The 25,486-nt window shown below is 41.5% G+C and overlaps 1 protein-coding gene across 2 annotated transcripts; it reads left to right on the plus strand.

Annotated features, from left to right (window-relative positions):
* The first annotated feature begins 4,534 nt into the window (after nucleotides 1–4,534).
* On the plus strand, nucleotides 4,535–24,318 carry urb2 (URB2 ribosome biogenesis homolog). 2 transcript variants are annotated; one of them, XM_063477378.1, is made up of 12 exons: nucleotides 4,535–4,597; nucleotides 5,243–5,376; nucleotides 5,472–5,648; nucleotides 5,879–7,005; nucleotides 7,105–7,243; nucleotides 8,337–10,779; nucleotides 11,491–11,651; nucleotides 11,903–12,013; nucleotides 14,923–15,165; nucleotides 18,457–18,553; nucleotides 20,267–20,400; nucleotides 23,944–24,318. In XM_063477378.1, exons 2-12 carry the CDS (start codon nucleotides 5,251–5,253, stop codon nucleotides 24,139–24,141), a joined length of 4,956 nt encoding a protein of 1,651 aa, XP_063333448.1. In that variant the 5' UTR covers nucleotides 4,535–4,597; nucleotides 5,243–5,250; the 3' UTR covers nucleotides 24,142–24,318. The 2 variants fall into 2 exon arrangements, with proteins under 2 accessions (XP_063333448.1, XP_063333447.1); XM_063477377.1 differs by having other exon boundaries at nucleotides 4,547–4,597; nucleotides 5,240–5,376.
* The last annotated feature ends 1,168 nt before the right edge of the window (nucleotides 24,319–25,486 follow it).

Genomic DNA, 25,486 nt, shown 5'->3' on the forward strand with positions numbered 1-25,486 from the left:
TGTGAGGAAGAGGAGGAGGAAGAGCCAGCAGCAGCTGACAGATGGAGAGAATAGACAGACGGTTCCCTGTTTGTGAAGGACTGCTAGAAAAGTTTAAAATAACTAATTGTCTGTCCTGAATCAGTCTTATTAGGTAATGTTCAAATAATTTGATCATTCCAGTGTTTTCAGTGTGGGAGAAAGTACTCAGGGCCTTCAAGTTACACACTATGAAAGGCAGCAACAAGTTTAATATTCTGAAACCTAAATTATGTATCAGCAGCAGAATGGACCTAAAAATAAATGTTTGTTTCAGTTCTATGAAGCTTTGAGTATTTTGGATTAGTAGTACTGCTGTGTTTGTTGCATCATATTGCTGTAATTGTTTATATGCTTTATATATTCTGAGGTAAGTTGATCTATAGTGTTACATCATATTCTATAAGGATGTTATGTGTTTGTATACTTTCTGCCAAGTTTGACCCATTTAGCAGAAGTCAGCCTGTTTAAGGCTCTGATATCTATTCTGTATGACTTAAAGCAGTTATGACATGGTGTGATTTTCTCACCCAATAAAGGAATATTTAATATATCAGTCTACTCTTTGTTTATCAGAAACAGTTTTCACAGCTCGTACATTTTCTTTTTACACATGTATGTAAGCATTGAGCCAAATTTAGTAATGCCAACATATTAAACGGACAATATTTGCCTCTTATATATAATACATCTACATATACACTGTCAAAGATACTTGTCTTTGAGTGAAGATTTAAGGTGATAGGACATATAAATAACTGCAACTTGAATCTTTACTGGAGCTCAGTATTAGACACAGAGTTCACTCACAAGAATTTCACTCACATGTGCTGTACCAGTGTACCTGCACATGTGATGTGACAACAGAAGTGATTTGATTTGAGAGTTCAAACTCACTGCTGTAATAACTTATAATGATTAATATAATAACTATAATATTGGCCATATCATATTTACACTGACTTTAGTCTCATGAACAACATTAGCTAATTGTTATTTACTAGCTAATCTTAAATGACTGTTCAGTACAGAAATGAAGCCCAACAATCATGTTTTACAGTCCTGTGATCTCAGCCTCAGATACTTATTAAATCACACAAAGCTCGTGTAGAAACAAACACACGAACAAAATATGTTCTCCTTCATTTCTGTCAAACAAAGCTGTATGAAACGTTTCCAGCGGTTGGTGTTATGGTTGCTAGGCAACCTGGGCAGCGCGACGGAGGCTAGACCGTCCCATTTCACAAGCCTCGCACTTCCGGCCTTAGCGGTCTTTGAGTACGCGGCCCTTGAGAATCGTTGAGGCTGCGTACTTTAAGGCTGCAGACCCTCCCCGTTTCTCAATATGCGTACTTGTGCGTACTTGCGTTCTCGTGTACTCGTGATACGTCATCAGTCGGAGACCAAGTACTGTTCCAATTCGAAGTACGCATCAAGCCGAGAACGCGAAAAAGTCCCGGATGTGTTCTCGCTCCGCCCGTTTTATCGAGCCTGCATCGGTGGTGACTTGTGTGGACTTGGTACAGCTAAATATCCCAGAATGCATTTCGTCCAAAACTCAACAGCGGACTCCCGGCACATCGTTTTCACCCCCCCCCCCCCCCGCTCTTCTCACTACGCAGGTTAAAGAAACTCCACTAAAATAAAAATTGAAGCGTTCCAACATCTCACCTGCTTGTTTTTATTAAGGTATGTACACGTATGTACATGTACACTATTTTTATTAATAGAGGTTTCACTACTGAGGTTAAAAATGATATATAAGTCACTTAGATCACTTCTAAATGTTAATGTTTGGTTTATTTCAGTGTTTTATTTGTCCCTGAGTAAACCGGTTTGGCTGTGATTAAAGTTAAGCTTCATAACATGTTACTCACAGTTAAATTAAGAGGGGACGGCAGTAGAAACTCCGGACCTGTGACATCATCACGTAGGCTGGTGTTCCAATTGTACAAATCGCGAGTCCGGGCTCGCGTTCTCGGCCAGTATGTACTCGCGTACTTGGGGATACAGCCAATGAGGGGAATGCACAACAGGAGGGAGACACAGCTGGGATTAATCAGACATAACGAGGCACAGGAAGCAAAGCAGAATACACTGACATAGGAGACGGACTACCAAAGTAAAACAGGAAGCATGAGACAATTCACAAAGACGCAGACTAGAGACACGATGGACTGGGGAGACAGAGAGAACATGGAACACGGAGCACAGGAACAGAAACCAAGATACCAGAAATGATAAATAATGAACTCAAAGACTATATAATAATTCCGAAATACAACACACTGGGTCACTGACCCAGGACCATGACACATACACCTGTCACACTGAATCTGTAAAAAACAAAATTTAGGTTCTGCCTAGAATTTCCAAGGATTTCTTTTAACCACTGACAACAAGAGTTTATAATTAGGTTTACCTAGCTGTCATCAGTGTCATGCTCTTTCTTGGCACAACAGTGACAGAGGTCAGGTCATCAGTAGAAAAAAAAAAATAAAACCCCAAACACCACGAAAGAATATATTTACTACGGCATGTGAAAACTACACAGTTATTTTGAGCAGTAGTTAAAGGGTAATATTAGATCTGTCAGAAAATCGATTGGTGGTATGTTACACACCTGTGTTAAGAAGGTGAGTGGTGGCAATTTGTGGCCTGTGTTTGTTTATGGCTTTTTTTATGATAGAAAAGATACTTTCTCCTTTTTGTAAGATTTTCTCCAGAAACTGCAAAACAGATTAAACTGCGTGAATTTTCCATACTTATATCTTTTCAGAGATTACATTTTTCAGTTGTGTAGCTAGTAACTGGGAATCAAAATCTTCAAAATTTCAGGAGTAATAAGTCATTATAATAAGTGTTTGTCAACTAAAAATCAAGAATGAGGGATATGGTTTGTAGGCGCCAGATGCCTATTTTATATTTGGGTTTAATATTAAGTTCATGTTTAATTAATAATTCATATAGTTATTGATCATTTCAGGATGAATAATATGCATATTTCAGTTATATTTACTCAAGGTTAATCACCTAGGGTAATGATATTGCACTGTTTGTATTTAGAAGTCAAAATATGTGCTTACCACTTTAAGAACTTGGGGCCGTTGCAACAGGGCTACTTGAGTGGTTTAGTGAGTGGAAGGGCATGGCTGAGAGGTGTGGAGCCTCATGGTTTTCTGACCGTGTAGAGGAGTCAGTTTGATATCACTTTTTCCACAAAAGTAAAACAAAACTTTATGTGGGTTGAAATGGAGACGGAGTCAACTGGATCCACTCTCCCTGCCCGGTGCGCACATCCGGCGCAAGGGAAACAGCAGAACAAGAGCAAAACGAGAGAGCGAGTTTTGAGATGTGAGAGATTTGTGACGTTTAGGGTGTTTGGACTGTGTAGTTAAAGTGTTGTATTGTGTAGTTAGTGTGTAGTGTTGTGTGTCAGAACAATGAGGCATCTCCAGGTAAAAAAAAACAAAAACAGGAGTGATACACCTGCTGCTTTCAGGCCTGCAGGTATCAGGCTGTGATGTTCTCCTTTATAGTGGACAGAAATTATTTTTTTGGAGTGGCACAAATAATTTGTGTGGCATCTTATTTAATGCAGAACACCTGATTGTTATATAAATAGTTTGAAATGGTTATTTTAAAAAAAATGGTCAAAGGTAAATGGCTGCAAATAACTTTGTTGTTTGCAAAACTTGAACATAGGATTTTAAAATTGACAATTTATATTTGCATTTAAAGTTATGAAATATGATTCAATAAACAATTTTGTGGTTGTTACAGTAAAAAATATAACTTTTTTTACTCGGATTTTATGTTTTTTGTCTGATTTTAGATCAATTGTATTAATACAGTACGTCAAATATGAAAACATAACTGTAAATTCAGACGAGTGAGGTTGTGCTGAAAAGGATGATACCAAACAAGGCAAAGTAAATAGTTTTTAAAGGTGAAATGTAGAGGGAAAATCAAAAGTAGTTGCGAATTATACCCTGGACCCCAGAGGGTTAAACATTTTTTTTCAAAGTAACGCAATAGTTACTTTTCCTAGTAATTAATTACTTTTAGAATATTGTAACTCAGTTACTTTTTTTGAAGAAGTAACTAGTAACTATAATTAATTACTTTTTCAAAGTAACTTGCCCAACACTGATTATGTTGCCTTGAACATTATATAGAGAAGATGATTGAATTCTGGGCTCCTTCAGTCTGTAGTACTCCTAAGCAACATACTGAGCCAGGGTCGCTAATAACGATTTAATGGGAGTGTGTGAATATTAATTTAAAACCGCTTAGGCATGAAAAAAGGTCCTTGTGTGAATGAGGCTAATAGTAAGAAAGCACGTCAAGTGTTTAAATAGAGCATAAAAGCATTACATACGTACTAATCAATTTCTTATGGTGCAAATGCAACTCCAATATAGTTTCCACCAGGAAAAAGGGGAAAATAAGCAAATTCTACAGCTGAGCCAACCGACGGTTTCCATCGGGTCTCTATTGCTCCTGTCTGGCCCGGCAGGGTGAAAGTTCAAAGGTCCCTCAAATCTGAAAACAGGAGACACGTGCGAATTCAAAAGCAGTAAGTTTAAGGGGGAACATTTGTAAAAGCGTGTGTCGCTTGTAATAATAAAGTAGATTAGATGTCCTTTGCTGATTTGTCCGCGTGCAGACGGCCAGCAGCACCGGTAATAGCTCATATCAGCATCAGCGTATACTGCGTAGCTAGTCGTTAGCATTGAAGCGTGTAAGTGTGCGTGTCAGACCGATGTAGCTTCTACTTGTTCGTCACTTATAATTCTTGTAAGCGAGATCGTTACAATTTTATAAGTAAACATAAACACACTTATTTGGGCAAAGAAACTCGGAACAAGAAGTCCTACAGTATAAACAGTAAAATGCGTAAAAACGATCAGTTTTGGTTTATGAATAGATTAAGTATCTTAAAAGCAGTAAATAAAAGGTGGTCATTGATAGACAGCCTGTAATGTTCGCGGACATTCGAAGCTCAAGAAGCTCAGATTTATAAAATGCGAGAAAGTAGCGGGACCACAGGAGTTCTTTAAGACCTTTAGAAAAAAACAAAAACAAAACTGGTTTCATCATCACTAATGTTTATCAGGAATAGCCAGGTTTCCTCTTTCTTCTTACTTTCTGTTGCATCTCCTCTGTGTAACTGCTCACTCCTTGTCTTCTTCCTGTCTTTCCAAACCTTTTGCATCAGCAGCTGCAGCGATGGCTGCCATCTACTCGGGTATCCACCTGAAACTAAAGAGCCCACAGACTCCATGGGATAACAAGCTGAAGCTGGCACGTTTTGCCTGGATCTCTTCACAGTGCCTGCTGCCCAACAAAGAACAGGTAAAAGTGGAAGCTTGTGAATGTTTATTGCACAGTAATGATCCTTTTCTTTTTTGGCGTGTATTAAGCAGCAGCTAACCTAAATCTGTCTGTAGGTGCTGTTGGACTGGTGCACCCATGCCCTCTCACTCTACTACAGTAAAAAGGTGGAGTTTTCCCAGGATTTCTTGGAAGGCCTGTGGTGCTACCTTGATGATGTGCTTCACAGCCGGAAGCTCCAGTCTTTTCTCAAGCAGGGAAAAACCATCACTCTCAAGCTCAACATGGCACAGGTACTTCAGCAGTTAAATCAGAAATCAGGGCTGTGATATAACAGCACATGTGATCTCCTCTGACTCTGTCTTGTGTCATTAGAAGATAGTAAAAGCATGTCCTGCACAGTTCTGGGTTAACACTACAGTTGTAGCATGAATTGATAAAGACGCAATTATACTAAAAGGTCCCAGAATTACTAACTTGACAAGTGGAAGTTTTACTCACAGCTTTTTCTCTTTGCTTCTAGCTGCTTGACCAGCTGCAGAAGTGCGCACACGTTGGCTCCAAGTCGTCGGGGTGTGTGTCCTATATACTGAGCGTGTGTCAGTGCATTTTCTCTTCTCCTGCACTCTCATCTGTTTTTACATCTAAGTATGAACTTATGGTTGATCTGCTGGCCAAGCTCTGCTCGCTGGCCTGTCGTGAGCTGCAGCAGCCATTGCCCATGGAGTACCTAAAGAAGAAGCCTGTCACAAGTCATGATGAACCGATGACCGAGTGTCTTCAGACTGAACCTGCGACAAATATGGAAACTTCCCAGATGGACATGCTGAATGGCAGTCCACTAGATCAGCCACAGTCGGACGTTGACAAATCCTCTTCCAAGCCGAAAGAAAACCTCCGTTCAGCTAACCTATTTGAGGTGTTGCTTCAGGTGCTGTCATCGTATTTGTCAGTGCAGCGACAACAAGCCAATCCTAGCAGAGTCTCTAGTATGGTGACAAACCACCTACTCCAACCCTTCGTCCTGCTCCGGCACCTGCTGACCTCGGGAGAATTTGCAGCGTGTCTCGCTCACCTGCGTCTCCGTCAACAGCTTTGTAGAGACATCCGCATGAAGATGGACTCCATCCTTCAGTTGGCGCTTTTCCCCTCTGAGCACCTGAACTCATACAAGGAGGAGCTCCTTCCACCTAAAGAGGATTCTGGGAAACGTGGTTCAGGAGGGACAAAGGGGCCTTTCAAGCCTGTCAACGCTGTACTTTCTAAAATGAGCGACCGGGGTTACTGTGAGCCATCACTACATTACCCTGTGAAGTCCAGTGCTTTGTGTCTGTTGTTTAAGTTTTTTCTGGAAAAGTACGGGAAAGCGAGGGTAGAAGATGAGGAGGAGCAGAGGATGCTGTGTTTCTACTTTCTAAGCAGATTAGTCCCAACTTTAGATCTTCATCTTGGTGAGCAGAAGTCACCTCCAGCTTCCATGAGCTCCCCAGAGAACTGGAACCTGGCTCTGCTGGCTGTGGAGTCCCTGCTAAGCCAGGCGCTGTCGGGCGGTATTTATAATGTGGCCGCAGACAGGATACGACACAAAGACGTCCAGCTCAACTTTTACAGAGCCGTGGGACAAATGCTCTTCAACGAGGCCCAGCCAAGGTAAAGAACAACTTCTCTGTAAAACATTTTATTCCAATAAAATTACAGAACAATTTTCTTTTCTTATATGATAGAAAAATTTCCCGTCTTGACTTTCAGCATTCCATCGTGGTACCGCTGTTTGAAAGTGCTTTTGAGTCTCAATCATCTGATTCTCGAGCCAGATCTGGACCAACTTTTAACTTCAGCCTGGATTGATGCCGAATGCATGGAAGCACGAGTGCAACGCGCCAGACAGGTCTTCATTTATTCACTTAATTTAACTTTTTATATTTTACAAATTAAAAAAAAGGACAATAAATCAATGTTTTTAATTACAAACTCAGTTCTGAAAAGTTGAGATGCTGTGATCTGCAAATCTCATAATGCATTATTTTATTCACAATAGAACACAGAAAACATTAAATGTTTAAACTGAGAAAAAGTACCTTTTGTATATCCTTATATTGGATTTTAGCTGCTCAACAGTCCCAGGTTTTCTTTGTCATATTTTTCATTTCATTATGTGCAAACGTTTTCCCTTAATGAAAGGTGTGGAGTGCAGGCAGGAAGGCCAGCTCAGCACATGGACCCTCTTCTCCTATGAAGCCATGCTGCTGTAATAAAGTTGTAGCATTGCTTAACTGCAAAATGCAGTTTAGCATTGACCTGCTGAAATATGGAAGGAAGACAAGGAAGTCTTTCCCTGAAACAGATGTCACCTAGATAGGCCATGCTTCTTTAAAACCTGTATATACATTTCAGCCCTTATGCTGCCTTTCAAGATGTGCAAGCTGCCAATACTATAGGCATTAATGCACACTCATATCCTCAGAGATGGAGGCTTTCGAACTGAGCGGTGATAACAAGCCAGATGGTCCCTTCTCCTCTTTAGTATAGAGGACGCAGTGTTTGTGTTTTCTAGAAAGAATTTCAAATTTGGATTTGTTTGACCACAAAATGGTTTTCTGGATTTCTGGAAGTGTTCCTTATCTCCATGACAGAATCATGGCTAACTGACGGTCCAAAGTTCAGTCATCCAGTGTTGATTCTTTTAGCCTTGTGTACAGAGATTTCTCCAGAATCCCTGAATTTTTGATATTATGTATTATAGATAGATTTTTAATGTTTTAATGAGCTAATGTTTGTCATGATGTGTGAAAATGTCTAAATGTAAACATTTGATATGTGTTTGTGTTTTTTCTGTGAGTTTATGAAATCTGCAGATCATTGTGTTCTGTTTTAATTTACATTTTATACAGCACCACCAACATTTTAAGAATTCAGTTTATTCATTTTAATTTATGAATATTCAGATGGTGATGTTTTAATGAAACTTTACTTGCCAACAGCTCATGGTGTGCAACCTCCTCCAAACCTACACTAAGCTCCGCCAGCTGCCTCGTCTCTTCTCTGAGCTCGTGTCCGTGATCTGCCAGCCTGCTCTGGATGACCTTCGACCTCCTCTTCTGCCTGAAAGCATCTCCACCTCTCTTAGGACCTGCCTTCTGGACACACCACCATCCCAAGTTTTAGAGATCTGTTCATCGGTGATGGAGGCCATCAGGAAATACATACTGCCTGACCTGGTGAAGGAGAAAACAGAGGGAGAGCGAATGGAGACTGATGGAGAACATGAGGACCAAGAGAGAAAAGACGCTTCTCTCAAACTCCTCCCCCTCAGTCAGCTGCTTCATGCTGTTTTATTCAATCTGAAGACTCTAGACAATGCCTCTCCTGTTCCCTTAGTGAGGCAGAGTCAGGACCTAATGAAGGGGTTTCAGAGCTTAATAAAGGAGTTACTACGTGTGGTTTCAACAGAGAAGAAGAATAGAAATACAAGTTCAGTTCAGAAGGCCTCAAAGAAAGGCAGAAAAAGTCTGAACCTCAAAGAGAAACCTTCAGAGTCTAAAACTGGAGCACTGTGGGAGCAGAAGACCCTGGAGGCAGCTCTCCTGCTCAGATACACCTGGGTGGAGGTGGATACACTCTTCCACATGCACTGCTACAAATATGCATCTCCTGATGAAGCTCCTTCTAGTTCTCCAATCTCTGACATAGAGAGTCTTTTATCAGGTGACATCTTACCTGCTTGTCACCGCCCGTCCCCCTCCTACAGCCCAATGAGCTGCATGCTGCTCAAGCTCCTCACTTTACAGCAGATGAAGAAGATTTTGCTGGATGACGTCTTAATAGGCGAATGCAGCACTGCGGCACTTCTAAAAAGGTCAGCACAGTTTATTTTAGCTACACCTGAGCTGGAGGTGAGTCTGGATGGAGAGCAGGCGTGGGACAGGCAGATCAGCAGCGTGACCACCAGCTCCTACTTTGCAGCGCACTGGTATCTTGTTACGACCAACTTACCTTTGATCCTTTGCCACCTGAGCAGCGAAGACGTGCGCTGCATAGCTGATGTACTTATCAGCTCATTTCTGAACAGACGGACAGACGGATCAGAAGACTTGCTGCCCGGCTCTCTGACCGTCTCCCTCATATCTTCGCAGCTTCTTCAAAGCCCAATGCTTGCTGAGTTGCCTTCACTGTTCTCTGCCACAGTTTGGTCGCTCACACAAAGGATTATCTGTGTGCTCAGGGCAGCACATACACCCAAGGTTTGTTCCACACTTCTGACATTTCAGGAAAGAGAGGCAGTCTCTTCACAGAGAGATGCCAGTCAGCCTCTGCCCACGCTGGTGAAGAAAGAGACTATAGTTGAGGATATTTTGACATCCTCTAAAACTGGAGAGATTTTTGTACTGCTGACTGAAACAGAAAGCAGGGAGCTGGTAGGCTTACTTCAAATCTTAACAATCCTACATCCAGATGGGATGAGCTCCGAGGATCTCTCCTGTGTGTTCCTCCTGCTTTTGTTCATGCTCACCTCCACCTCCTGTAAGCCAGAGCGGATGACAGAATCTGGAGGTGATGCTCTGTTCCTAGGAAAGCTGCTCGGTGTTCTCGCTCATCTCCTAGAGAGTAAGAATTTCCAAAGTGTTCTGAAGCTCATCCACGGTAGTACTCTGCTGCAGGCCGCTTTGTCGTCTCTCCTGTGGCATAGAAGTAGTGCGAGAGCTCAAGCCACATGCAGCACTGATTGGTTGGATTTTATCAAAGCGGTGCAGGTCTTCATACAGACCTTAGTCAGTTTGATAATTATCAGAAACAGCAGTGTTCGACTCAACCTGGACCAGTTTGCTTCCTATCTTACTAGCGAGGAAGTGACAAGCAGACAAAATGCTGAATCCAGTTCAGGGGCTTCCTTGTCATCATTTCATCTTTTGCTGGCATCTGTGACTTCTTTCTCCCAAGTGATGATCTCCAATTTGGGAAGAAGCAAGGCACTGGATCAGATTTTAACCCAAATACTTGCAAAAATAACTGCTTCGCTGGTACCAGCTGTCGAGTCCGTCCTAAAGCCCCAAACTCTCGGTGAGGGGGCGAACCAGCCCGCCAGCATCCTCGGTCAAGCTTTTCTAGTAGATGTTGTAACAGTCATGCTGCAGTCTGAGCTGTCCTCACTCTCAGTGGAGGATGAGAACAAGCACAATGGCACCAGGCTCACTCATATGAGCCTTTATCAGGGCTTCTGCCAGCAGGTCCTTAAAGAAATTAGCTCTGCCCCCAGGCCCATGGACTTCCTGGTTTCCTCTCTCCGCTTCCTGTCCTCCTTTTACCAAGCTGTGGAGATGGTGGAGGAAAAAGACACGGAGGAGGAAGGAGGGATGAAGAAGGGGAGAAATGAGCTGGATGACCTTTACATTCAGATACTGCAGAATTTGCACAGGCTACTGACAGGTATATGCAACCATATTAAAAACAAACATCTCATTCACCTGTGCAATCAGTCAGTGTTGTCCTTTCAGTAATTACCTCTGCACATCGCACACATTGACACAGGAATACAACTAAGGGAGTATTTCATGATATGTTAAAGAAAATGAGCTTTTCTCTGTCGCACGTACGACAGTCAGATTCAGCCCAACTAGTTAAATTTAAAGTTGTTTGAAATTGAATGCTCCACTAGAGCAGCTTTACATGATGCTTAGTTCAACAACTTATCCTGGGGCCTTGGTGCAACTTTCATCTGATTGGCTGCTCCTTGCAAACAGAATTAAGAATATTTAATTAAGAATATCTGTTCTGGTTGACATCACACAGATCAAAAAGTAATAAAATAATAAAAGAGAAAGCCTGATAATGAAAATAAAGCCTTTTTATGAAAACAGTCTCCCTGTCTCCTTTGTCAGTTTTAGTGGCAGTTCTCTAATGTTAGCGTCACATCAGGCACACTGACATTTTGAAAACATTTCTGTTTGTATCAGTATATTTTATGTATACTTTATTGATCCCTGTGGGGAAATTCCTCTCTGCATTTAACCCATTCACTCAGTGAAGCAAACATTGCTTGCATCCACCGTGTTATTGAATGGACTGATTTATTATTAATGCAGCACATTAATGATTCTGTATCCTTTCTAAAATCTCTTTCCATCTCTTTGATTTCAGCTCCCTGGTTGCCTTCCACTGATCTTAGTGAGCTGGAGCCGGCTGCACAGGAGCTGTTGCGCCACTTGGTGGCGAAAAGTACAACAAGTCGATTTAATCTACTGCTGATGACGATCAGGGAAGGACTGGACATTAGCAAGCTGAGGGCAGGAAACTGCAGGGTGAGGCTGAGGCTGAATTTTACTACAGTTTTCCTATTTCAGATTTCACGATCTTAAAACCTGTAGAATCTGCACAATTTAGATTTTTCTGTGTTGTTATTACAATGTTTTAGATGAGAGGCTTTCTCTTTATCTTACCTGATAAGTGGGAGGTTGTGATTTTGGTATTTTTTCCCCACAGTGAATAAGAATGTTTAATACTCTGTGTTAACTGTTTTTTCAAACTCTTCTATCTGTTTGCTGCTCTCCAGGAGGCGCTATCTGCAGTAATCACCATTAAGCTGCTGTCCTGTTGTCAGCTGCCTGAAACCTGCTCCAGAGCTCTGTGGCTCATTGCACCACAGATTATATCTGCTGTGGTGGTGAGAAAACCAAACACTCACACTCGAACACATACAGAGTTTAATGCAGTGAGAATACACACACACAAAAGCACCACTTTACTCATGCACATATGTACAGTACTTTAAGGTACATAAAAGACAGTAAGAGAGACTGTAGGCAACTTGATATACTTGAACCTCTGGTAGGCTTATTAACTGTTGCCTGCAGCTGCCTTTTTCTCTGCATTGCCTGTGTCAGTCGACTGGACTGCCTCTGGCGGCGCTCGGTGTTAGCTACCCGTCAGCTTTGTTTCCCAAGTGGTTTCCATGCGGGTCTCTTGAGGCGTGCAAGTCAAGTGCTGCCTGGTTCTCTTATTGCCCCCACCTGCAGAGATGCTGAGGTGGAAGCTGTAAACCAGCAGGAATATCAGTTGATTACATCATGGTGTTTATGCTCCAAAACACGTGCTTCTTCTGTTCCTTCTGTCTAATCTCAATCACATTTAAAGTTTAGTCGCATCCCCTGTATGTATGCACATTTTTTAAAAGTTCAATAGCGTGCTGGTTTGAACTGTGTTTAAAATTATTATGATTTTTTCCCCCTAATTTTAACGGCCTACTTTGGGTTACTGCGGTAATTTTTAAAATTGGTATTAAAATCTCTGCCAGACCACCAAAATGTCCCAGATCATCATGTAGACAGTGAGGACAGTGTTTTAGAAACAAAATGCATTTCACGCTCGTAGTTTCCCTGCCTGCCTGTCAGGAGGAGCTGCTCTCCAAGCTAAAAGAATATAAAACATTTTGTATTATTGCGGGTCTGCTGTGTGTCATTGTTCAGTTGTTTGTTTCACAAAAAAGACGGTTAAATCAGTTTGCACACCTGGTGTGAAATCACTGGAATGATGACAAACGGGGTTACGGGTGTGGGGCACGCCTCAAAATGAAGCCAGCTTTGTTTTGAGGCCAGAGTCAGAAACTGTGACTGGAATGAACTGGCTTCAAACTACAAGTTAAATGACTGCTTACATGTATAGGATTTATGTTTTGGGTTTTTTTTATTATTTAGGTAAAAGCCATTAAACAAGAATAATCAGTTTAACATTCACATTAACAGACATACAGATACTGGGCCATGATGATGAGACGTGACAGTCCGATCTCCGGCTCATCATCTGTGATGGTTTTAGTGACCATGCGCTGGAAGTATATGGGACTTTTTTTATTCTTTTATTCAATAAAAATGCCCGTAATTTTTTAATGCTTGACAGCCACCAGCGCCTAGAGATAGCCACAGTCTTTTGTTCATCTTCTTTGTAATTTCCACTTATGCTCTTTTGGCCTTTTCATCAAGACCCCCACCCACTCACACGGAGTGCTCTGATAGACACACATCCCCTCACTCACACTTTTGTTATCTGTCAAGTCTGTATTTTTAGACATGTGAGAGAGAGCCTGTTCAAAAGCATAAAATCTTCTAATTAAATTCTTCTTTTAAGTGAAGAGGCAGAACTTTTATTAAAATCTTTTTTTCTTCAGCTCTTTAATGGTGGTTGCTTGTCACGATTTCTCTTTGGAAATACACAAACTACTTTAATTTACATGCCGATTGTTATATTTTTGTTTACATTTATTTAGTACAGTATTACAGTGCTTAACAAATGTATTAGACCACCTGTTAAAAACATAGAAAACACAAGTATTTTAGAAATCTCAAAATTATATTATTTATTCTTTATTTATTATGTGTGTGGTAGGTAGAAAGCTCTTAATGTCATACAATAAAGTGCTGTGAACTGTGTGTGAATGTAGGCTTGTAACAATATGGAAAAGTGCAAAATAACGACTACTCCAGTGTTTGGAAAGCATTTCTCCTTCTTAAACCAATTCCCAGAGCCCACCAATGAGGCGTGCCTGCATGCATGCACTGAGTCGTTTCTACAGTTATGTAATCACCGTTAGTCACCTATAACCACGTGATCAAAATCTTACTGCATGAATAGTTCATGAGGTCATCCATCTCTCCAGCCTCATCTCCAGCTCTACCTGTCTCCACAGTGGACTGTGTTTTTTGCATGAGCTGACACCATGAATCAGTCAACAAATGCAAACTGCAAATATTTAATGTCCTTGCTAGAAGGCGTGGGAGGGATTTGCTGTGGCCGTGGCCTCTGCTCTCTTAAAAATCATCCTCAGTACTCCTAATGGTTTTTCACCTTAAGGGCTTTCCTGGGTGTTTGAGATATTTGTAAAAAGCTGTTATTTTTGCAGGGTTTAGTTCAAACTTTCAGTTCTTAGAAAACATATTGACACTTGGAATTTCATTTCTGGGAGCTACTCTGAGCCAAGTACTTGGAAACGTTGTGAATGTGGACTCTGTTGCTTTGCATGCTGGCTCATTGTCACTGACTTGATTTAATGGGATCCTAAAATACGATGAACAGGTCCATTGTTAATGTTGTTAGGCACACCTGTGCTGCTGTGGGAAGTCATGTCTGCTGTGAAACAGCCTTTTGTTGTCAGTTTTGTTAAATATGTATTTTGGTATTCATTACATCCAGAAAGCTTTAAAAAAAGATGAGTTGTGAAGGAAATACCTTTAATGTTTGGAAGGCTTGGATTTTTGTAGCTTCTTGCTCTCATTGTTTGTACATGTTCATCTATCTATGTCTGTGAAGGTTCTCAGTCATCCAGGTCATCGTAGTCAAAGGAGTTAGCAAAGAAAAGCGTCTGGACTTCTTAAAGTTGCTTGACGACGTTTCACCTCTCATCCGAGAAGCTTCTTCAGTTCTAACTCTCGGCCATTTGACCTTAGAACTGAAGAAGCTTCTCAGATGAGAGGTGAAACGTCGTCAAGCAACTTTAAGAAGTCCAGACGCTTTTCTTTGCTAACTCCTTTGAGTTCATCTATCTAACCTTTACTGTGTCTTTGTCTTTCTGTGTTGCAGTTCTTAGTGAGATTATCCAGTCAGGACATCTCGCTGACCCTTCCCTTTACCATTCCCATGATAACGTCGATGACATCACTGCTTCGACAGGGGGAGGGGCAAATCACCAGCCCTCATCACGTGACTTTGATTCTTGGAGCGCTCCAGTCAGTCCCCCTTGACCACATGACCCCAACAGTCTATCATTCAGCTTTCTTGGCTGTTCACGAGGCGCTGTTCGCCATCATCCAGTGTCATCCTCAGGTATGAAGGGACAGGTGAAAGAAGTGGTGCAGGGGTGTGAAACATGCAGTGTGTAAGAGGGTCCAGTCTGGCACAGGGGATTGCTTTTTAATAAGTGAGAACTTATTCAGTTAAATTACAGAAAATGTGCGGCACTGCTGCTTAGCTCTAAAATAGTTGACCATGTGAAGGTGTTGTGCGTGTAAATAGACACTGCAAATTGTAATGCACATGACAGTGGCTTTGGAAATGTGGAAAAAGTATATTCTTTAAACTGCACTTGCCTACAGTTCCTGTACAGGCGTGCCAAGAGCTTTGTTCACATTGTGCAAATCTCTAGTTGCAGCCAAGCAGCAGAGGGTTTCCACTTTGCCGGCCTTGGGATCATATCGCTGTTGTATGCAGACGACATGGTTCTTCTGGGCCCATCAGGTGATAACCTTCAGTGTGCATTAAGGCAGTTTGCAGCAGAGTGTGAAGTGACTGGGACAAGAATAAGCACCAATCTGAGACCATAGTTGTCAGCTGGAAAAGGGTGGAGTGCTCACTCTGGGTCAGGGGAGGGGAGAATGGAGCAGGAAATTGATGGATGGATTGGCACCAGTGATACTGACGCTGTGCTGATCTGTTAGGGACTGTAGACCCCAGGATCTCACGATGGGCTTGGGAACATCTTGGTGTCCTGGGCAGAGACATGCGAACAGTAATGAAAGTTTCTCTGAAATGTCTTAAAGGGAATTTTCAAATTACAAACAAACTTTCTCTTTGACTTGAGGATGAACTGATTTGATTTCAGTGTCCAAAGTTCAGGATCAGTTTAACCTGTTACAAGATGTTTTTAGCCTTGACTCAAGAGTTTATGTGCTCCTGGTGTTTTAAGCAAAAAGATGAGCAGTTAATTAATTTACTGCAGAAACACAGATCGTTTTTCAGCCTTAACTCAGCAGCAGGTAAGGTTTATGTAAACTGCAGCTTGACTCCAAACACAAAATGACCTCCTTGATCTGAGGCCACTCCTCGCTGCTGATCTACTTTAGTACCGACAACAAGATCAAAGTGTCACACCGCTCTGATATCAAATAAGACTTTATTTCAAGGCTTAGGTGTTTAGGTGAAAAAAACAGTTATTCATTCTATAAATGATTCCACTGGGAACATTACTCATGATCCACAACAAATAAATAAATCTTTTAAACACTTTTATGAAGCTTTATACTCATCACAGATTAATCCCTCCAACGCTGACATTTCAGAATTTCTTAACAATATAAATCTACTGAAACTAAATGACAAACAGATTGCAGCTCTGGATTCACCTCTTTGAATATCTGAATTCCACGAAGCTCTACAGCATCTCCCAAACAATAAAGTCACAGCGCCAGAAGGTTTTCCAGTACACTTCTACAAAGACTTATGGCCTAAGGTAGCGCCTACTTTTTTCAGAATGGTCACTCAAATTCAGAACCATCAGACTCTGTCTCCAAACATCAACTCTTCCATCATTGGTCTACTTCATAAACCAGGCAAGGATCCTGTGTACCCATCCAGCTACCGCTCAGTTTCACTCGTAAATCTAGACCTTAAAATACTTTGCAAACTCCTTGTCACCACATTCATAATGCATTCTGACCAAACAGGTTTTTATTTGGCTTTGCTGGCTGTAATACGCAGCAACACCCCCCGCCCCCCTTTTAATTACAGTCTAGTCATTACAGTTCACAACATATCACCACACACAGAACTTTGGGGGGCGGGTATGTTACCCGGAGGCTGCTGGGTGGGGCTGCTGCCCCTCAATTTTATCTGGGGGTCGGGGCGTATCTGCTCGCTTACATTATTATTACAAAAAGTTTAATTCTCATAGATAATTTTCTACAAGATGCTTTTGTACAGCTAAAGAACATTAAAAAAAGTACTTTTTAAAAGCTGCTCCTGCACTCTGCCCCCGACTTATGAAATCAAGCCTACACACTTGTATAATGAAGGTCTCTGTAGGTCAAGGCTGCTGGTTTGAATCCTTGATTTGAAGAAAATGTGGTATGTGGTGCCGCTGAGCTCACAGGATGCCTCGAAGGAATTCCGCTTTCAACAAAAGGATATTGCAGCTCACCAGCTGCATGGAAAACATCATGATGTCTACTTTTTCTGCCGTGTACTGGGAGTGTTCACTTTGCACCCAAAAGGTCGTAAAAATGAACTTTTTTTTATCCTGAAGAAATGGAGCCATCTACATCCCGGCCCACGCGCTTTATTCTGCTCCGGCGTTGTTAATGCAATAATTTTTCAGTTTTTCTGAATCTAAAATGTTGACAGTTTGTTGTTCAGTAACAGCAACAAAGCGGGGATGAAATGGGGCAGCTGTGTTAAATAAAGCCAGCCATGAACGAGCTAAGTGATATCAGATGTTTGCAAGGACAAAAGACGACTAAGAGAAGGGGGAAGAGGGGAGGAAAAAGGAGGCAGTGAAGGAAAGCAGAGTGAGAAAGAGATAGGAGTAAAAGATAAGTGATAAAGAGATTAAAGGATAAAACTGGAGATGGAGAACCTGATACATGAGGGAAGTTTCAAGACAAAATAGAAAAGAGGGTTATGTCAGAGAGGTGTGAGGGAGGAGGCTCAGCAAGGAGAGGTCGGGGAGCTGGCAGGCCGGGTAGGTTGGCATGGAGCAGGTTTAAGTCGATGGAAACCGTTGCTGAGCTCCAACCAGAGCTGGTGACATCATCCCTTCCTCATTTATATTCTTCCCGTCTCTCCTTCCCTGCCTCAGTCTCCCTGAGGAGAGCAAGGTACAGACAAAAATGCATACGTAGCTCTCGCGGGAATCCAACTTTTACCTCAGTCATTTTGCGAGCTGTAAGTTTATGGCTGCTCCGTTACGACTCGAGCTGTGAAAGCGATGTAACAGATGGATCTGTCAGGACTGCTTAGTCCATTTTTTTAAACCCTCTTGGATTCAGTTCTCTGCTCCCTGTTTGTCAGATCCTAAAAACATGTAACATTTGTCCTCCTTTGAACGTTTTACCACACATATGACAGTAATTCATGAGTGTAGGTCGGGTTGAGCACAATTCATGTTAATGCTGTATTAGTGGTGTGAATGGAATGTAGTATAATCCAAAGTCAGTTGCAAATCCTCAAGAATAAATCTAATGACTCTTCTGGGAATTTAAGAGTCTACAAACAGTTTTCTGCCAGGATCTATTACTTTTCAGCAATTGCAGTATAAAAGTGTTTTATCAGGCAGAGGTATGACCTATTAAGATATATATTTATATATGTTACTGACTGTTTCCTTTTTATGTGTGTTTCCAGGGGATGTTAAACGCAGCTCCCTCGTTCTTAAATGTCTTCTACCGTCTAGTGGCTTCTATTGTGCAGGAAGGTCGGCAAAGAGGAGACGGTGACGCAGGTAACATTAACATCATTCACTAATGTGGCCAAACCAGCTCAGTCAGGGTGTTAGGACTGCACAGTGTAAAGTTGTAGGTGAAAGACATAACAGGAAACGTTATCATGTCTTCAAGGCCCAGAAAAACAGTCTGCTTTACTCTGATGAAGGGGACAGGTCAGTGCTGTACTAGCGTTCGCTGGTCACTACAGATGTGGCTTGTGTTTTGTTACCATCCTCCCAACGAAAAATAACACTGCAGATTACTGAAGAATAATAAATTGCATTGTGTAATCTGGAGCTGACACAAACTTTGTGTCATGCCCACACATGTTTCAACACTTCTGGCAGTAGCCTCCCAGAAGTAGAGAAGGTTACAGGCTCATTTCTCATTTTAAATCCACTGTAAATTTAAGACCTCTGTTTGCAGTAACCTCTTACTTAGTCACCATAGGAACTATTCTCTGTACCAATAAGAGTGCTGCATGAGCACTCCGTGGTTTAGCTTTAAATTTTCAGCTGTCTTAATGCTGCAATCACACCATGATGTTTCTTTTTTTTTTTATCTAGTGCTCATCGATATCATCCTCAGGCGCTTGTATCTGTAGAAATAAACATGTATGATTGATTAATGCTTCACTGTGTAATTAAAGAAATGGAAAAAAGGCTGAAGCACAGACTGCATATAAGAACTGGACATTTCTAGGGATGTAGCTATCCAGCTTCTTTCAGTGTGATACAACAATATACTAATCAGAGATTTTAAGGGGACACCTGATCAGTTAGGTAACATAAACTATTGCGAATCCATTTCCCTGCATTGGTGGCAGACAACTCCCCAAAAAAGGCTTTAGTGTGCGCACAGGTTGATGATCAAGTGTTTCCCTTAATGATTTTAGCTGTGTGAATGAAACTAAACAGAATAACAGAATAGAAAAGGACAAAGATTGGCTTGTTGTCACCTTGTTTTCAAGTTTAAGGTGCGGGTACACCACCGGATTGGCCGCTTTGTGTGGTGCGCAACATCATCGCACAGTCACTTCTATTTACGCCGCTGTTAGCTCACAGGAAGTCGCTGCAACATCCTCTGTATAATTTGTCACTCTCTGGGCTTCTGCACTGTTACATCATAAAACAGTGGGAAAAAACAACACAGTTGTACACTCATGTCTTCAACCATAATATGCCAAGTTGCAAAAATTGAGAGGTGCACGATCGGCCACCAAAACGACGGCCCACATCAGCAAAATATGACGACATTTTCAGCGTGCTCCCAAATGTCCCTTTGGCTTTTTTGTTCATTAAACATTTTCATTATGAGATTATTGAGTTTTGTAAGTGCAACGTGGTGCTTGTTTTGCAAATTATGGCCCCAGTTAGAGTCAAAATGGAGGATAAAGTACTGTATGTCCCTCAATCATCAAATCTGCTTTCAAGACACTAAGAAGGCAATAAAAGATCACCTAGAAGCTAAAACAGCTCAATTTGCTTGTGACACGAGCCATTACTAATGTCCATCTTTTATATACAGTTCATGGATTTGCAGCTTTGTATCTCCAGCTTTCATTGAAAACATCCGGCAGCCGGTCAATGCAGTGTTACACTCCAGTTTATCTATTGATCATTAGCTTTGTTTGGGTAACGTAAAATAAGAATCTTGTAAAGTAAAGAATATCTTTACATTCCACATATGAACAACTGAATAACATGAAGACCTTTCTCTGTTTTCTGAAGGTCCAGACAGTGATGTGTATTTCCAGTGCTCCAGGCTGGTAGAGAGGATGTACTCTCACATTGCTGCAACCGCTCAGAGTTTCACTGCGCTCTCAGCCTTCATGGTGGCTCAGTACGTCACAGAGCTGCAGAAGGTACACACACGCACGCACGCACGCGCACACACACACACGCACGCACGCACACAGTATGAATGTTCTCTGTGTCTTGATTTACTAATATTTGTACTGGAAACATATTCTTTCTGATGGTTTTTACAATTTGGTGACAGAGCAATGAAATGCCAGACACACACACACACACACACACAGACTCATAGTATTATAGAAAGCCAAGACAGTTCCTCATCTGAACCCATCTGTCATCCCCTGTGATTTTCTACAGCTGTGAGTGACACACACACACAGACATTGATGTATGGAAGAGGCAGCAGGATCTCAGATGATCCTTTGATCCAGCCCAGTTTGTCTGGTAGCCGTTGAGCTGAGCGATGGAGACGCTGACGCTCAGAAGCAGTGATTTCCATTGGCCAAACTGTAGATGTTCACAAATCTCAGTGAACAGGTCCAGGATTACTGTAACTCTGAGTGCTGGAGTGAAGCTCCCTCAGTACAGTGAGTCACGTCTGGCTCCTGAGAGCGGCTGCTCTCAGCTGCCAGACTGTATTTAACATGACGCCAGCCTGACTCAGCAGTTTCCAGTCGAGTCGCATACTGGGAAAAAGAAAATGAGCAAACCGGCGGGCAGACAGACAGACAGAAATAGTGTGGAAGTCATATTTGGGATTCTTTGTACTCCGTAAATCATCTAATAATCCTAAAATTGGACTTATGGGAATAGTTTAAAGACTCTGTGCTCTTTGTAATTTAGCTGCCTCTGTGTCAGAGCTTCTCCTCGTGGCTCTTAGAAGCAAACCTCCTGTGCAGCAGCAAAGCAACATTTTATCAACAGTTTATTAAATTAAATCACCGAACATGGAGTTTTTATGAGTGGGAAAGCTATGATTTCATATCACCCTGTAAATATGCTTTTTAATACTGTAACGTTAAGGCATTTTAATACGGGAATCTATGGGGATTGACTCGCTTTTGCAGAAAGCCTCAAGTGACACCTGGAGGAACTGCAGTTTTGACCGCTTTTCGGGTTTCCCCTCGGTTAGGACCAGTGAAGATCGAGACAGTATTTGCACAAATGTGCAATCCACTGTGAGACTACTCGTCGGTGTGCAAAGTGCTGAATTGTAGATCTGAGCAAAGCTCCAAACCTCACGTGATGAGCAAAGGAGCGATTCGATACTGACTTATCAGTCACAGGGTAGACTGATCTAGGTTTAAACAGATATTTGCATGCGTATGAATGCGTAAAATCTGGTCACAAGGAGCATGATTTTGGTGATTTTCTGCTTTGTGGTTTCTGTTTGTTTGCCCTGCTTCTATGTCGAGTTATATGACGAGCAGGATTTGGTTGCCAGTAAACAGTCCTGTGCTGAGGCCAAAAGAGGCAGTTTGTTTGCCAAAATGCAATCTCAAAACCATCGGTTGTTTTGTGCAGTTGTCGCTCTGCATGTAGTCGTTAACACTTTTGCCTTATACATGAAAGATCCCCGGTTTGAGGCTGGGAGCACACACGCACACCTAGCCATCAGCTGGACTCCGTCAGGAAGTAAAATAAAACATATATACGAGAAGCCGAAAGTGCCAAAAGAATTTTAGTATTTTGAAACAAGGACCAGAAAACAGAACAGGAAATCTTATCCTATCATCACCTGAAAAATAAACACGTTGGGTTCTTTTCTGTTACTCTTGTCAGACCATAAAAAATTGAATATAATTTTATTATTTTCCCTTAGATGTATCTTACAGTTGGGCTCTTTTTTTTTGCAGACAAAGGAGTCGCTCCCTGCTGATCATTAACCTTAAAAAAGGTTTTAGGCACTTTAACATTAACTTTAGTTTTCAGAATTGATGACTTCAACCATCTTTTATATACAGTTCATGGAGCTCCCACTTCAGAACTAGAAATGTTTTCTTTTTCACCCAAAGTAAAACTCAACCACTGACTGATAGAGATTTAGGATTTGGACATTTTTTAGATATACTTTGACACATGCATTGGGACTTTTGTATCCTTGTGTGTACAATTAGTAACGCACTGCTTTGTTACAATTTTATTTTATTTCAATCTTATTTAATTTTAGTTAAAGTGGCTCAGGAGTGCAGTTGCATCTCCGTATGTGCAGCAGCAGACCAGACTGGCAGCGCTCTGTGTGTTGAAGGAGTGTCACTGTGCTAAACTATACAAATGTACAAGAAAAGGTAATCGAGCAAATACAAGTAGCTCTGTAGTGCTTTATAAGTAAACCCTGAATGTAAATATAAAAAGCAGAAATAGACGAGTGCTTTACATAGCTTTGGTTATCATGTGAATTTTCTGCCTCTTCTGTCTCAGTTTCTTATTTTTCTGCACACAAAGCAGTTACTATGTGCTGCTGACTGCTTTGTTTGCAGAAATCCCCATGGTGGGTTGTTTCCTTCATGTGTGAAGCCTATCATTATGTGACTCAGGTTTTATCTAATCGTTAAACAGGTACAGTCAGCAGCACAGAGCAGCCATCACCTCCTCGCTCATTGTCAGAGGTCTGTAGACTGCGGTCACCGCTGATAGCATCAGGTCATGGTGTGTTACACCTGTGCGTCTGTGGCGGTGTAGTGTAACAGAGATGAATAACCAGACGATATTGAATATCCACTTGGCTCGTTGTGCAGGGTCCACTGAGCACAATCATTGTTGTTTGACTATTTTACGTGTTATTAGAGTAAGACAGCTCCACCCGTCGTTGGCTGAACACGTTGCTCTGCTTCTGTCACTCAGGTGCAGATGAAGCGTGTAAGACCTTCCTATTTTCAGAGAACTAAAAAATCCTCTGCAGCAGTGTGATGCCACGTATACTAGATCCCCCAGGCAAAACCCTGTACTGAATTTCATAAACTACAGCGTGGGATTAAAAATACGCCTTTTTACATTTTTAGCGCATTTTGGAGCAACAGTGACGCAAACAGCTGATTATTACTATAAAATCTGCTGTCATGAGGTGTCAAACTTCAAATTAATGTAGATCATGTTGATTTTTTATGTTGTGATGTTTATCGATCCTGTTTGAGAAACTCTTTTTGGGATGCACCTGGAAGTTTGAATCTAGGTTTGTGGACCGTTGCTATGGACTGCTCAGTATTCAGATATTTTCTCGGTTTCTGGGGAATTAATTGATCTTCATTGTTGAATTTTTGTAGTCCTACTCTGAGCATTTGCAGTAATATAGTTTTTGTCAGTATAAATGATGATATCTGTCCTTTGATGTCTCTCTAATTGAAACTTATGGCTGAACTAAAGACTTAAATGTGTATTTAACTGTTTCGGTGAATAATTTCCGGTTTGAAATGTTGGCGTCGGGTTGATGGATATTGCAGCATACGGTATCATATTTCTATGCAAATTTGACCTTGTTAAGTGCAAAACAGCGAAGAAGAGATGTGTGTACACAGTATCATCATTTCGCTGGAACACAGATGTGATTTATGAAATGAGCAAATGATGTCTGACCTCAGATTCATATAAATTCTTCTTTTACCTCTTATTGTCTCTGCTGTCTTGTCCTCTTTCATAAATGACCTCTCCAGGTTACTCTGCGACCAGACGTGAAGCTGCATCTTACTGAGGGCATCTATCTGATACTGGACCTGTGCAAGGAGCAGGATATCAAGTTTCTGAGGGCAGGACTGCCGATGGGAGTCAGGGAGGTCTTCAACGAGCTGTACGGCAGCTACACCCACTATCACAAAGCACAGAGGCAAGGAGAGGAAAAGTACACTGTTTAACTGCCGAAATCGCCTTTGGTTTCAGTTTAGGTTTCAGTTTAATTACACAAAAGTAGATTTTCTGCTTATCTTTGATTATTTTTTAAGTAGAAAATCAGTTTTGGATACCATATGATGTCACTGTTGATGTTCTTGCTCCTCTGAGTTTATTGTAAAATTAAGACGGTGGATTTTGTACCTAAGACAATAAATCTATGATTTATGCAATTTTGTTAAATGTTGTGAGGAGTCCTATCTTCAAAACCAAGACAAAATACACTCAGTGTCCACTTTATTAGATACACCTCCACTAATCTAATCAAGCGATCACATGACAGCAGTTCAATACATTTAGGCATGTAGACATGGTCAAGACGAGCTGCTGAAGCTCAAGCCCAACATCCGAATGGGGAAGAAAACTGATTTAAGTGACTTTGAATGTGGCATGGTTGTTGGTCTGAGTATTTCAGAAGCTGCTGATCTACTGGGATTTTCCCACACTGCTTTCTCCAGAGAAACGGAGAAAGAGAAAATATCCAGTTAGCAGCAGATCTCTCGATGAAAATGCTTTGTTGATGTCAGAAGTGACAGAAGAATGGCTAGAATGCTTGAATTAATAAGCACTTAATATAATCTAGAAGAACATCTCTGAACCACACTCCAGCAACGCTTGTCAAACCTTAAAGCCTGGATGGGCTACAGCAGCAGCAGAACACACTGGGTGCCACTCCTGCCATCTAAAAAGAAGGAAACTAAGCCGACAGTTCACTCACGCTCACAAAACCTGGACTTAAATTGACCTTCATGACCTTTAATTCACTCGATGAAGTTAAATTGGATTAAAATGCAATTTATGCAAGACAGTGTGTGGAGTTTATCTGTTTAAAACATGTTTTCCCACTACACACCTGTCCTTCATTTAGGTGTGCAGAGATATTAAACCTGTTAAAAATAGAAGTTTGGAAAAAGGTTGCCTGGTTTCATGAGTCTGGATTTCTGGTGCAACATTTGGCAGAAAACTGGCAGAAACAGCATGAATCCATCCTGCCTTGTATCGGTGGATCAGTCTGATGGTGGTGTAATGGTGTAGGAATATTTTCTTGCCACACTTTGGTCCCCTTAATACCAACTGAGCATCATTTACTTATTATTTCCAGTATTATCCATCTCTTTATGGAGTTCAGCCACTGAACAGAGACCTGCCATCTACAGAGGTTTTCTGATGACTGTGGTGGTTGGATGCATCAGTGGGAGTGATGTGACAGAGTACCGGGCTTTGGTGGACTCCTTTGTCATGTGGTGCGACAAAAACCAAGAGAATAATTGCAGACTTTAAGTAGACCAGAAATCCAGAGGGTCAAGGTGG

The sequence above is a fragment of the Pelmatolapia mariae genome, linkage group LG1 (assembly GCF_036321145.2).
Source record: "Pelmatolapia mariae isolate MD_Pm_ZW linkage group LG1, Pm_UMD_F_2, whole genome shotgun sequence".
Classification (NCBI taxonomy): domain Eukaryota; kingdom Metazoa; phylum Chordata; class Actinopteri; order Cichliformes; family Cichlidae; genus Pelmatolapia; species Pelmatolapia mariae.